General features: G+C 39.3%; 1 protein-coding gene across 1 annotated transcript; it reads right to left on the minus strand.

Moving 5' to 3' along the window:
- Window positions 1-403: 403 nt before the first annotated feature.
- znf281a (zinc finger protein 281a) lies at window positions 404-9,808 on the minus strand. Its single transcript, XM_032587247.1, has 7 exons — window positions 9,620-9,808; window positions 7,032-7,474; window positions 4,226-4,327; window positions 3,844-3,967; window positions 2,745-2,828; window positions 2,529-2,647; window positions 404-2,438 (listed from the first exon to the last, which is right to left on the minus strand). The coding sequence occupies exons 2-7, from the start codon at window positions 7,428-7,430 to the stop codon at window positions 888-890; spliced, it is 2,379 nt and encodes a 792-aa protein (XP_032443138.1). The 5' UTR covers window positions 7,431-7,474; window positions 9,620-9,808; the 3' UTR covers window positions 404-887.
- Between the last annotated feature and the right edge of the window lie 3,586 nt (window positions 9,809-13,394).

Here is a 13,394-nt window from a genome sequence, read left to right on the forward strand (position 1 = left end):
AGCTCAAAGTGCTGATCGCACACTTTTAGATAAATAGGAGGAAGATGACAAGAACAGTAAAGGGGGAAAAAAGGCCATTCTACTGCTGTCCAACAGCGACATCTATTGGCTGAAGAAGACATCCCCAAACTTATTCTTCCCTCTACTTCAAATGGCAGAACCCTACAAGACTTATTTTACATATTTTATATATATATATTCTTATAAATATATATAGATATCCATGTGTGTGGCCGTTGTTGAAGAAAACACTAGCTTCACATTGACATAAAAGTACCATAATCTCTATATAGCCAAGTAGAAAGTGTTTTCAGTGTTCAAGTGAGCTGGCAGCAGTCCATTTTAGGTCACACTCATTTAACATGTAAGAAATAAAAAGTAAAAAACATCTTTCTTTTTTTTAAAATCACAAACATGCACTTCTGAAAAGTGAGCTCCCTGTCCTCCGTGAGCTTCTAGTTTCCCACGTTTTCCTGAGTAACACCTTTGACAATTTGATTTATTATTTCCTTTTTTGCCGCTTCAGTTCTGGGCGTTTCCCTGCCATGATTTCTTATTTTAAAGTTGAATCACCTCATTGGATGTGAGATCCACTGCTTCTGCTAAAAATAAAATGCTTGAAAGGTTCTGTGAATTTCATAAATAAAGACCAGACCTACCGGCACCGCTATGACACCAATCGACGGTATATCGCAAACTCGACATATCGGATTCTTTCAAACAAATTGCATTTGCAGGATACCTTGCAGGCTTATTGCATGAAGAGGAGTAGGCATAAAGACAGAGCATCAGTGTAAATAAAATATACGTCACAAAAATAAGATTAATAAAATAGGAGCAGAAAAGATTAAAATAAGAACAACCATTGAAGAATGTTCTCCCAGGTTTCATCTGTAGCTTTGGCTTGTTGGTGTTTTGGAACCTGTACTTACTGGCTCATTGACATCAGATAACAAACTATACCCTGAGAAATCCGACACAGGCGTCCGTATCCTGTGATCCACCTCCCCACCAGAGTCAGCGCTGTAAGACAAACCATGAACTTCAGATTTAAACTGGGAGCCAAAGGCCTGGGCGAAGTTTTCTATCTGGTAGGAAGGCTTTGAGGAGTCCAGAGAGGCCAGATCCTGCGAGGGAACCAGAGGGTAGACGGCCGCCGAGTCGCTCTTGACCGCCGGATGCTCCTTCTGGTTACTCAGGTCGGATGGGCTGATCTGGTAGGTTGAGGGAGGGGTGGTGGAGTGCTGTTTCTCCATCTGTTCGGTGAGCTCCTGAGAAGGGGTGAGCTGCTGGTGTGAGGGGGCCTCCAGGCTGCTCAGGTTGAAGCTGTGCTGCGGGGACGAGCAGCTCAGCATCGCAAAGTGAGACTTTGGCACTGAGGAGGGCAGCAAAGGCAAAGCCACCGGCTGGACGAAGCCGCACTCCATATGGGACGTGCTGTAGATGTTCTTGTCGGCATATAGGGGATTTCCTGCGTGGGAAGTGGTGAAGGGTCCTGAGGAAGGAAGAGGTCCGGGGCCCAGTGGGAAACCGGCACTGTGGCTGGTGCGCTCCAAAGCCTGCAGCAAGAAGCGGGAGTATTCATGCATCATTGAGCTTTTGTCTCCAGACGGGCTGGGGGCATTGGCGTCGGATCCGTCCGCTGAGGCGGGGCTGAGCTGCACGTGTTGGTCGCCGATGTCAAAATGAATGTCGGGTTTCTGGGTGTAGAGATCTAGGAGGCTATGCAGCACCTCATCGGTGATCCCCGACTTCTCCAGATTCAGAGGACCGTCGCTGTCCATTACTCCTGGAATCCCGCCCTGTAGAGAGGACGGCTGTGAGGACAAATGAACGCTGACGTCGTAGTCGCTACCACCTCCGCCTGCCACTGAGGCGCCAGAGGGCATTGCATTGTTTGTCGCTTGAAGATATCGCCGCTTCTTAACGAACTGCATGGCGTCGTCGTAGTTGCTGCTGGTGGATTCTACCTTAGCCTCGTTGCACTGCATCAAGCCAAGGTCGCCCTGCTCCAACATTTCAGCTTTAACTTGACCCAGACCTGCTTTCGTCAGGCTCTTCCGGTTAGCTTTCTTGAAGGCCATCTTGGGACCTTGATCCTGGTGACCCTGTTGCATGCTGGGTCCTGGCTCAGTAGAAGAAGACACAGTGGGACTCTCCACACAGTATTCGTAGATGCTGTAACCTCCAGATACAACTCCGTGAACGTGCGACTCCTTCGGGTCTCCTTTCTTCTTCTTACGCTCGCCTCCCACTGTGGAACTTTTTGACTTTCCCTTCTTCCTCCCAGTGCTCCCAACATTTCCCTGAGTAATTCCATAGCTGCCCTGTCCCATGTCCACAAAACCCAGATCCATCATCCCAGGATCCAATCCCTTTTTAATGGCTTCCCCACAGGTTCTCTTGTGCTTAAGAAGTCGATCTGTTCTAGAAAAATACTGAAGAAGAAACACCCCATGTACCTTTATTAGCCACAGTAATTCATGTTAAACACCCAGTAAAGACAAGGCTTTATTAGGGTTACCAACCTGCTGGCAGGTCTCACATCTGTATGGCTTTTCTCCGCTGTGCGTTCTCTTGTGTCTCTCCATGTGGTATTTCTGAATGAACCGCATGTTGCACTGGTCACAGCCAAATGGCTTCTCTCCTGAAGGAGGAAAGTGTGAGGGAAGGTTAATGATCTTTGGCTGCTCTAAGCAATGCCAGAGCCTCAGGTGAGCTAATAATCTCTGCTAATTACTCACCACTGTGGATTTTCTCGTGCCGCTGGAGAAGATACTTCTGAATGAAACTCATGTTGCACTGACTGCATCTGAAGGGTCTTTCACCTTATGTAAAAATCACAGGAAAACAATAAGGTTACGACAATATGTCCACAATGTTTCCATCATATTCTCCATAGATATTGTCCTGATCTGTCGCATTATATGTTCTCCATAAACCCTTTGGGTTCATTTAATACTGCAATACCTACATTTCCCATGTTGTTGATTATTTATGTTCAACTTTAACTGCAACTCAAATTTGCAAATTTCCCCCCGAAAACAAAAGTGCCTAGATGTGATTATGTTTTCACATTTTTATACATTTATGACTTTAGTTACTTATGAAGTAAGTAAAAAAGAAGCCCAAAATACCAACACCAGAAATATCTAATGTGACCAGCTGTGAATAACCTGAGTTTTCTTACTCTTGAAATCTATTTTCTAGCTCACTGAACTGGCAGCTTCCTGATGACACAAAGACAAGCTAAACACTCCCCCACATGGGAAACATGAGATTAAATGAAAAAAGTAAATAAGGGCTGCAAATGAATGATTTACATCCAGATCTTTAAAATACTTTACAATCCTGAGCAACAACCTCAGGATTTCCTGTCTTAGTGGTAAGACAGGCAACCCATCTAGCAAAATTCTAATTCTCAGGGAGAACATGCTATCCTGTCCATCTAAATAACTAATGCCAGCCTAGTGGTTTGGAATCAGGAGAAATATCAGATGGAGTCCAAACAAGTTACCTGATTAAGCTGATGAGGTGGTAGCTTAGGAACCAACTGCTTCAAAGCAGCAATGGTACAAACCAAAAATTCCGGTCATAAATTTAAAATATTATTATTCATATAATTTGGGATTTTGATTACGTTTTCACATTTTTATACATTTATTTTAGAATTGTAGCCATGAAAACAGCAAAACATCTCGTTTTGATGGTTAATAATGACACAAAATGTAGCAGTTTCCCAGTGACTTGAACCTCCAACATGGAATCGTTAAAGAAAACAATTCCTACAATTTCATGAAGGCAAATCCTGGAGGAAATATGAAGAAAGCTGAAAACGCTAACCTGTATGGATGAGGACATGTCTGCGCAGATGATAGGAGCTCCTGAAGGATGCACTGCAGTGTTCACAGATGTGAGGTTTTGTTCCTGGAGACACACCGCCACCGTCTGCATCCATTACTGAATGCTGCACAACAGACAGAGATGAGCAGATTAGGTCAAATAGATGGTAAAATCCCAGGTTAATTAGTTGCAACTCATACTTACAGACTGATTTGTACTTTACAGAACAGGCCCCGCATTTTTACGCTTAGTTTATAAAGAATTAAGCTGACAGAAAGCTACAGCGCAAAAACATTAAAAAGGTGACAGAAAACACTAAAAATAAAAAAGAACAATGAGGACGAAACAGGATCGACGACAAATGGATAAATAGAAAGCAAACCTTTGCCTCACTTCTCTTCTTTCTAGGTTTACCCTCATGTCCATCAATGTTTGACCTCCGACCTTTCCTCCCGGTGGCCTCTTTTTCCAACTGATTTGACAGCTGCGAAGACGACAAAGGCAGAGGGCCGTGAGAGCAAGGAAATCACTTGAAAGAAGGTTGAGGCTCTTCAGTCTAAAACTATTAAAGAAACAAGTCTATATTTGTAGTTCTGACAAACAAAACACTGACAAAAATTTGAGACTCATTGTGGAAAATGTGAACCGAGTGGGCGGTGGAGTCATCGCAACCTGACTGAGGCATTTAAAACAATAACTAGTCGATTTATTTTCTGGCAAAAACTTTCATCCAGAAGGGAGAAGAACAGGTTTCTTCCAGATATTGCCCAGCTTGCATATTGCTCCTTGTCACCATATGGAGGCTGAAAGCACAAATGTTACTGCACCTGCTCATCTTAAAAATCAGTCAAAAGTTTAGAGTGAAATCAAATACTGAGTCCAATGTCTGACTTAACCAATTCAACCAAATTAACTTCATCTTGGAAAACATGAGAAATTACAAATGTAATGTTTCCACCCCCCCATTAAAACAATTTTTTGCTTTTGTATTTAACTGGAAAATGGGATGTAGTTTTAGGACAAGATATATATCGTCTTCTGAACAGTAGCGGTTCTAGAAGAATTATTTGTTTGCAGCGATGCTGAAGAACATCAGTCTGATAGATCAAATCTATTGTGTTTAAACATAATCCTTCTAAAAAAAACCAAAACTAAATAAAGACAATAATTGAAGCTGTTGAATATTCAGGCCTCGTGACCTCTGATGGCTCACTATTGTCAGCAGAGTGTGGATGTGTATATTTCTGTTTGAATGAGCACAAAAGACGTCTGAAATGAAGTGCAAACTCAAACAAGACAGCTGCGTCCTCGCAAAGACGTTCTCATTCACGCTCCAGCCGGATGACATCACCCCTCTGCTCAGAGAGAAACTGCTTTGCATCTGAAGCCAGCGGGAGATTTATGTCTCCATAAGTTAGTTTCACACAAGCTTCTGCACTGCACCAAAATCATGAATGACGTAATGAGACAAAGATTATACTAAATGTAACCTTTTTTAAAAAATAATATGGAATATGAAAGAGTGTGACTGCTTCTTTAATAGATACATCTCAGTTTAATATAAATATTTTGATTAAAAAAGGTGTTACTGATTTTAAGATTTTAACTCTATTTTTTAGATTTTTTAATTTTGAAAATTTCTGCAGAAAACTACGGTGCAGGACAAAAGGCATCAGTCTATCTACGCTGGTATAGACTTAAAAGAAAAAGAAAAGCTTTTACAAAATGCCAAAGATAGATCTGCCTTTCGGAAAACAGATGCAAACTGGGCAAATTCTGCTTTAAAGCTGCAGATTATACTAACATATTAAATGCAAAATGAAAAGATGAGAATAATAATAATGGCTTTGAATAACAGAAACTTGTAACTGCTGCAGTATCTGTTCAACCCGACTGAGATCATCCTTCGTTAGTTTCCGCAAATTAAGCAACAGCTTCAAATGGAGATTTTCCACCAACAACATTTCGGGTCTTAAAACAGCCAGTTCCTAACTGGTTTTACTAAAAGAACCAGTTTAGTCAGAGTCAGGATAAATTTTCTAATCTCTGTTGTAAGAGTTTTTGTGAAGGACAGATGTAGATGGAAACAGTTTAATAACCAAATTTTACTATTTATCTCTGTATCTTTATTGTCCCAGATTAAGATTCATTTGTCTCACATTTTCTTGTTTATTTGGCTGATATTTTATGGTGAACACATTTTGCAGGGTTTAGGAACAACCAGACAGCTGAGCGGCTTATGGATCGAGAGGCATCAAACACAAAGGATATTTTAGTTCACCAAATTAATTTGTTAAATTTAGGACTCTAACTTATCCTTAAAGTAGAAAATCCATACTTTCCCTATTTTTATCATTTTATTTTATAATATAAAATTAAAATAATTCTAGTAGTTTATGGTAAATGCCTCTACAGCGGGAAAGGCTTGAATATACTACCAACAAATAAGTAAAGATAAGGAAGGTCACAAAGGAGGTGATGGAGGCAGAAATCCTGTAAGGAAAGAACAAATGAATGAACAAAGAGATAGAAGGAGCTCAGAAACGCTCAAGAGAAAAGAAGACAGGACATAACGGAGGAGAGAAGAAGGAAGGATAGATGGACAGAAAGAAAAGAGAAAGAAAAAACACAGCAGTGGCGGGAGTCTCTAGGTATGTCATTATCAGATTAAAATTCAGGAAGTTACATTGCTATTATAAATTGATTATTGACATAACATGGCGCAGACGTTGCTGCGTCGGTGTGTGCATCTTGTCAAATCATGAAACAGATTTTACAGCTCAGCCCCAACAGGAAGGAGACAAAAAGGAAGGAAGGAAACACCATTTAGACAATGGAATAGGAAACTAAGTCTAGAAATAATAATATTTTTTGCTTCTATACTTATTCAGACCTGGAGAATACAAACAATGAATCCCAGACTTTTCTCATTGTGAAGGAACCTTGTGAATAATTCAGCTGAGCAGCACAGTTCTGCTAAAACCACGACCTTTTAAGCCTTTCTAAGCATCTCCAACAATCGCCAGCTGCAGGGTTGATCAGCAGATTAAGAGTTTCAGAAAATATGTAAAAATATTAAGAGTAATGCCTAAAAAAACAAAATGTGAAATAATTGCTACCACTTTAAGAGCAGAGTGTTTTGTGTTCCTGAAACCATTTCACTCTCCTGGTCTGTTGGCTGTACCCACGTTGCCAATGTTGAGGTCGCACACCAGCAGCTTCTGGTGGTTACCGACGGTCACCTCCAGCACCTCCCCGCTCCGCCCCAGACCTCCGGGGTAGAGCGGCAGGCGGTAATCGTGCTCCGACTGCTTTTCCTGCTTGATGCCCATGGCGTGAACATAGTCTCCAACCGCAGCAGCGCCCCCTTGGTGGCCGCCCACGCTGCAGTCAGGAGAGTCCCGCTCTTTCTTCAGGATCAGGTCCTGCGGCGGAAGTTCCTGCATGACGGAATGCGCCGACAGCCGGGTGAAGCTGGCCACCGGAGGGAGGTGGCTGAACATTATCATGCCAGCTCCAAAGTTGGAGTCCATGCTGCCGTTGGAGCGCAGGAATTCATTCCCTAGTTTATCTTGAATGATGTTCATGCTGAAGGCTGGTGGGCAGGAAGACTATGGGACAGAAATTCATCCTGTGAGGAAAAAAGACAACAGCAGATCATGTTTATAACAACAATAACACGTTTCAGACAGACAATCTGTCAGCAAACAACCAGTTAAGCCTGGTCTTCAGGAATCAAAGCCACGGCCTCTGATCTAACAACTTAGTCGGATTAAATCGACGTTTTGTGGGTCAACAAAGCGTGGCCGTCTGGATCATGTGAAAACAAGGTGAAGAAGAAGAGAAACTGAAATCTGTCTGCTTCAATAAAGTGTTTATGTCCGGGCTTCGTGGCCAAACAAAAGTCAGTGCCGCTGCGTTCCACAAGCAACATGAGATGAGGAGCAACGGGGACCGCTGTGTGGTAATCTTTATGATAGGACCGACCGTCTGACCCAGTCATCCTATTTGTACCAGCTTATCTGTCAATGAGAGTGCGCACACACACACTGTACTAGAGTGACTGTTTACCAGCTTATGCAGCAACAGCAAGGTCCTAATAAGTCTGAATGAGAATTATAACACACGTCTGTGGATGCAGGATTTGCATATATTTTAACTGAAATTTTACTACTTTTGATTTTTCAGAAGTCAATCTCATGTAATAATAATAATAAATAGTTTTTACAATGTTTCAATGGCTGACAGTAAACAGTAAAAATGTTAATCCTGCAACACAGCAGCCTTTTAGTTTATCCTTACCTACAAACCTTAACTGGCATTTAGCAAAAGATAATCTTTGAAAATTAGAGCTGATACAATTACGTTTGATGCTTAAATTTTTTTTTTTATGAACATACATTGCATTCAAGGTACCGTTATTGAAATTTTAGTTTACCTGCACATGAGCCTAGAAATTCAGGTTTTCATCTTTTAGAAATTGAACAGGAAAAAAGGTTTTAAAATACTTTTAATGGATGCACAAGAAACCTGGCTATGAGTAATTTCTGTATCTGTTTTTCAACATTTAAGTATAAAGATGCTTACTCTGCAAATAATTTGACAAGATTCTGAATTAAGGTAATAACAGATTGCAGAAAGTTAAACTCTTGTCCAAAGAAACATAAATAAATGAAAAATATGTATTATCTGCTCCAATTTTGCCCTACAAAAGTGCTGGACTTTTACTTTTTTAAACTATTCTCTGCAGTTTTTTTTAACAGAATAGAGGAAATCTATTTAGGTAAGTGACTGTAAATAATATAAACACTTACGCAAACTGATTACAATTCTAACAAATATGGTTATAAATTGAAGGTTTTAGACAAGCAGAGATAGAACTTTTAGGATATAAGAGTGATACAATAATATACAATATAAAAGGGGGACAAATCTGATTTTTTTCCCCCCCAACAAATTCACCAAGTTTGAATTGAAAATAATCTGAAATTAAAATGCCTAAAATAATTCAGTCGGACTGCCTCTCAAATGCCTTCATCTCTACTGCAGCATTAGCAGTCACACCGCCTGCTCCAAAACAAGTTTGGAAGAAGGAAAAGCAAACAATACAGTTTTTACTTCGACTAAACTGCTATTTTCTTTGGTGTATTTCAGCAGACCAGCTGTGAGTTCGTAACACAGCAGGAAAATGAACCAGCAGCCTTGCAGGATGTGAATTAGCTCCCTGCTAACAGTTTCGGCTCAGCAGTTCTGCGGGGCCCTGCTTCTTTGTGATGCCAATAATTAATATGGCCAGGCAATAAGAGCAGCTTATCTTCCTTAAAATACGACAAGAAACGGATAAAACTACAATTAAAGCATCATAATCAAATTAAGATATTATTTCGCGTTAAATCTTGCAATTTTATTACTTTTATGTTAAATTTAGACATGTTTAATTAGAGCAAGATCTTAAACCCATTAAAAAAGCTGGAGAATGATGAAGGGTGAAAGCCGGCTTGTACAGCTATAGTGAATATGTTTGTTCTCGTTTGTGCTTTATTATGTAATCGGTTCGGTTTGCTGGACTGTAAGTGATGGAGAGACACAAGCAGGACTGACCCAAAACAAAACGGCCCAACTAAACTCGGGGAACAATGATGCTCGTCCCGACAGACAGAGCGGCTAACTTAGCAGCAGCTAACCCCCCTCAGCGCTGCGCTCTGCCTCGTCCCGGTAATAATGGAGTTATAAACCGCAGCAGCCCAAAACATTAGCTGGTATATATTTATCTTACCGGTGCAGGACCATGACCCGCTGCTGTGGTCCGCTTAGTTCACCCTCAGCCGCCCCGTTTTTAAATCTACAGCCCAAACATTGTTCTCCTGCTGCAGCTGGCTTCTTCCATCTTGGCCCGCGCAGAGCATTCTGGGTCCGGTAGGCAGGAGCATCCTGAGCAAAACCCGAAAGTCACTCTCGTTTTTTGCACTGTATTATTTTTGCAGCGTTCCCCCTATTTTATTTATTTTTTACCAATCCCTTTGATATTTTAGCATTAACCATATATTGTATTTTTTACGTTTTACATTAATAATCCCTTTATAAAATTGCAAAGAAACAAAGAAATCTAAAAAAATCAATCTGGAAAATCCTTTAACCCTGGCTTCTGTACACAAAGGTTTCATACTGATTCAAAAAGTAAGCTACATTACTGTGTAAAAGTGAATCATAATCACTTCTTAACTTTGGACATTTTTCTTCAAAAGAGCTCAACTTGTGCAATATTTCAAATTGATCCTCCTTTATCAAAGTCTTTCAACGTTTTCTTTGAAATTTTGTGCCTTTTACAAACATCTACAAATGAGAATATCATCAAAAGTGAATTGATTTCTGAAAATAATTTTTAAAACGTTAAGTATAGACCATCATTTACATATAGGTAAAGATATGAAACATAATTTTACTTTGGAGCATTTAAGCACAGAGTCAGAGCCTTACATAGTCAGTACTGCAGCTGTACAAATATTGTTGTCTGCAAATGGTTAATATAAATCTTCTTTAGTCAATTCTTTGCTGCTTTACAGGTATGTGTTTCAATCATTATTGTATTGGAAGACCAATCTAATATCCATCTTAAGTTTTCCGGGTGAAAGAAAAAGATTGTCATCTAAGATTTTACAGTGAATGGCTTCAACCTCGCCTTCTCAATATGCCAAACTCATCCTGCACAACCCAAAACATAATTATTCCACATTCATGCTTGACTCCTTTACATTTTATCAGATCAAAATCACAATTTTTTATAGATTTTTGGGGGGGGTTATGTGAGAAAGGTAGTAATTAAATGAAATAGGAAAATGATATTTTTCAAATATTTCTGAAAATTTTATTTTGCCCAGTGTAGCTGAAATGCCCAAGGTAACTCTGGAGCAGAGATAGAGATCCACAGCTCATCTGGGAGAATCTGATGACGTGGCAATTATGACCATGCATTCTTCAAATATCACCTTTATGGTTGAGTGGAAAGAAGAAATACTTTCTTGAAGAAAGCTACAAGAATATCCACCTACAGTTTTGTCAGAATCTATGCAGAGAACACAGTCTACATGTGAGAGGAGGGACTCACATCAGATCATTTTTGGGGCCACAAGCAAAATGCAGTGCGTGGAAGGAAACTAAAACTATGCATCATCCTGAACACTGAAAAGTGTGACATAACTGTGGTTACGCTGCTCCGTTGACAACCCTTGGGTCTAACCCATTAAGGTAGAATGGAAGGAATTGATTTTGTTTCGCAAATTGAGATCCAGTCTATCTATATTATCAACTGATATTGATTTGTTTGCCATATGGGCACCTAGCTAATCTGTGGGAGTCAGAATCATAGCTTGTCCACAAAAGCACAAACACTTGCACATCAAATGCTAAATACATTTTATCTTTCTGAATGTATCGCTGTATAAATATAGAAACATTGCTGATATTCCTTACTTTCTGATATTTCCAGTTAGAAAGACGAGATAAGATCTTGTGATCTTCTGTGTAATGCTAATTTGGATTTCTCTGTGTGGGAAAGCCTGATGGTTTTTCCACATAACAGATGGCAGTCCTGGCTGCCCGCACTCTAATCCTCAAATCTCGGGGGGATCGTCGCTGAGAATGAGCTCCCTCTGCTGAGATAAAAGACCCTCAGCAGGTTGCAGAGAAGTGAGCACAAGACAAACATATTTACTTGCCAAGTAATAGCTTTTTTGTACAAAGTTTAGTGGCTAACCAAGTGTATTATCCATTGTAAAAAAAAAAAAAGATTGATTTACAATTATCCATATTTGATAACAAAGGTGGAATAAATAGTAAATTTGGCTTTAAAAATATTCAAGAGGCATTTAACTTCTTATATATCAGGAGTGACTTGACTGCAGTTCCTCAAAATTATATAAATCATCAGCAGAATCAGATTTAAACAAGGTTCTGATAAAAACAAATGCAGCTTGTTTGACACTTGAAAACATTTGCTATCTGAAAATTAAATCAACAAGACAGGTCCTTCATTTTGCCTTTAAAATCCAATCTTACATCAGATCCTTCAGTGTTAAAGTGGATTTTGTCATGTGATTTAAGATTATCAGATCTAACATTTAGTACCGTAAAATCAGATCTTATGAAATAGTCGACATTCAGCTCCTTTGTATTCTGTGAAGCAGCCATTTTCTTGTCCTGCTCTTTTGTTAATGATAAAGGTGCATTTTTCTGTAGATGTTTGCGAAATGACAAATGTACCTCTGATCTGATCTAATACTTTTTTGGTTAAAATCTTGTACAGTCTTGCACTTTAATTTTTAACATGCACATAAAATAAAACAAATATGTTAGATGCTGAATTAAGATTTTTGCATGGCTTTAAATGAATAAGTGCAACTGAGTGTCTTGTATTTGATGTTTTGCACACATTATTAGGTTTTTTTTTCTTTTCTTTTTAGAAATAATTTGCAAAAAAGATGTTTATCGGTGGTGGAGATATACATTTAAAGACCAGAGAATGTTCCTCTCAAACCACTGCTGAAGAAAATAAAATAATGGGAGTTGATCAAAAGATAATGATGTGGTGTCACAGTGTGGTGCAATCTGTGACCTGAGTTTGAAACAAGAGCAGCAGAATCCATCTTTGAAAAAGCTCCAACAGCCTATAGAAGCCAACCAATATGGTGTCTCTTCCTTTATCCTCATTTCTACATATAGAAAAAAATGCTCCCTATATGATTCATTACATTAAACGTCTTTTACTGCTGTGTGAACATAATCCGAACAGGATTTCTTGCTGTTGCATCAGATTAAGTCATTACAGAACTAAAAGTCATATCATGCCTCTTTTTAAAACTTCTATGCAAATGCGACTAAGAATTTTTTACTGAAGTTGTTTAACCAATCAATCAATCAATCAATCAATCAATCAATCAATCAATCAATCAATCAATCAATCAATCAATCAATCAATCAAATTTTATTTGTATAGCACATTTCAGCAGCAAGGCATTTCAAAGTGCTTTACATCATTACAAACACAGAAACACAATGCAACATAGAATCAACAATCAAAACACGACATTAAGTCAAGTTCCATCAATAAATTTGTAATTGATTACATTTCAAATACAATTCTAAACAGGTGGGTCTTTAGTTGAGATTTAAAAGAAGTCAGTGTTTCAGCTGTTTTACAGTTTTCTGGAAGTTTGTTCCAAATTTGTGGTGCATAGATGCTGAAAGCTGCTTCTCCTCATTTGGTTCTGGTTCTGGGGATGCAGAGCAGAACCAGAACCAGAAGACCTGAGAGGTCTGGAAGGTTGATACAATAAAAGCAGATCTTTAATGTATTGTGGTGCTAAGCCGTTCAGTGATTTGTAAACTAACAACAGTATTTTAAAGTCTATTCTTTGAGCTACAGGGAGCCAGTGGAGGGACTTTAAAACTGGTGTTATGTGCTCTATCTTCCTGGTTTTAGTGAGAACGCGAGCAGCAGCATTCTGGATCAGCTGCAGCTGTTTGATTGATTTGTTGGACAGACCTGTGAAGAC

The sequence above is a fragment of the Xiphophorus hellerii genome, chromosome 16 (genome assembly GCF_003331165.1).
Source record: "Xiphophorus hellerii strain 12219 chromosome 16, Xiphophorus_hellerii-4.1, whole genome shotgun sequence".
In the NCBI taxonomy this organism is placed as follows: domain Eukaryota; kingdom Metazoa; phylum Chordata; class Actinopteri; order Cyprinodontiformes; family Poeciliidae; genus Xiphophorus; species Xiphophorus hellerii.

Coding starts and splice junctions, on each gene's coding strand:
- znf281a (XM_032587247.1), bottom strand. CDS start 7,430: ATGAACATCATTCAAGATAAACTAGGGAATGAATTCCTGCGCTCCAAC. Junction 2,829..3,843: donor ACATGTCCTCATCCATACAG/GTTAGCGTTTTC, acceptor TTTTTACATAAG/GTGAAAGACCCTTCAGATGC. Junction 2,439..2,528: donor GATGTGAGACCTGCCAGCAG/GTTGGTAACCCT, acceptor TTTCTTCTTCAG/TATTTTTCTAGAACAGATCG.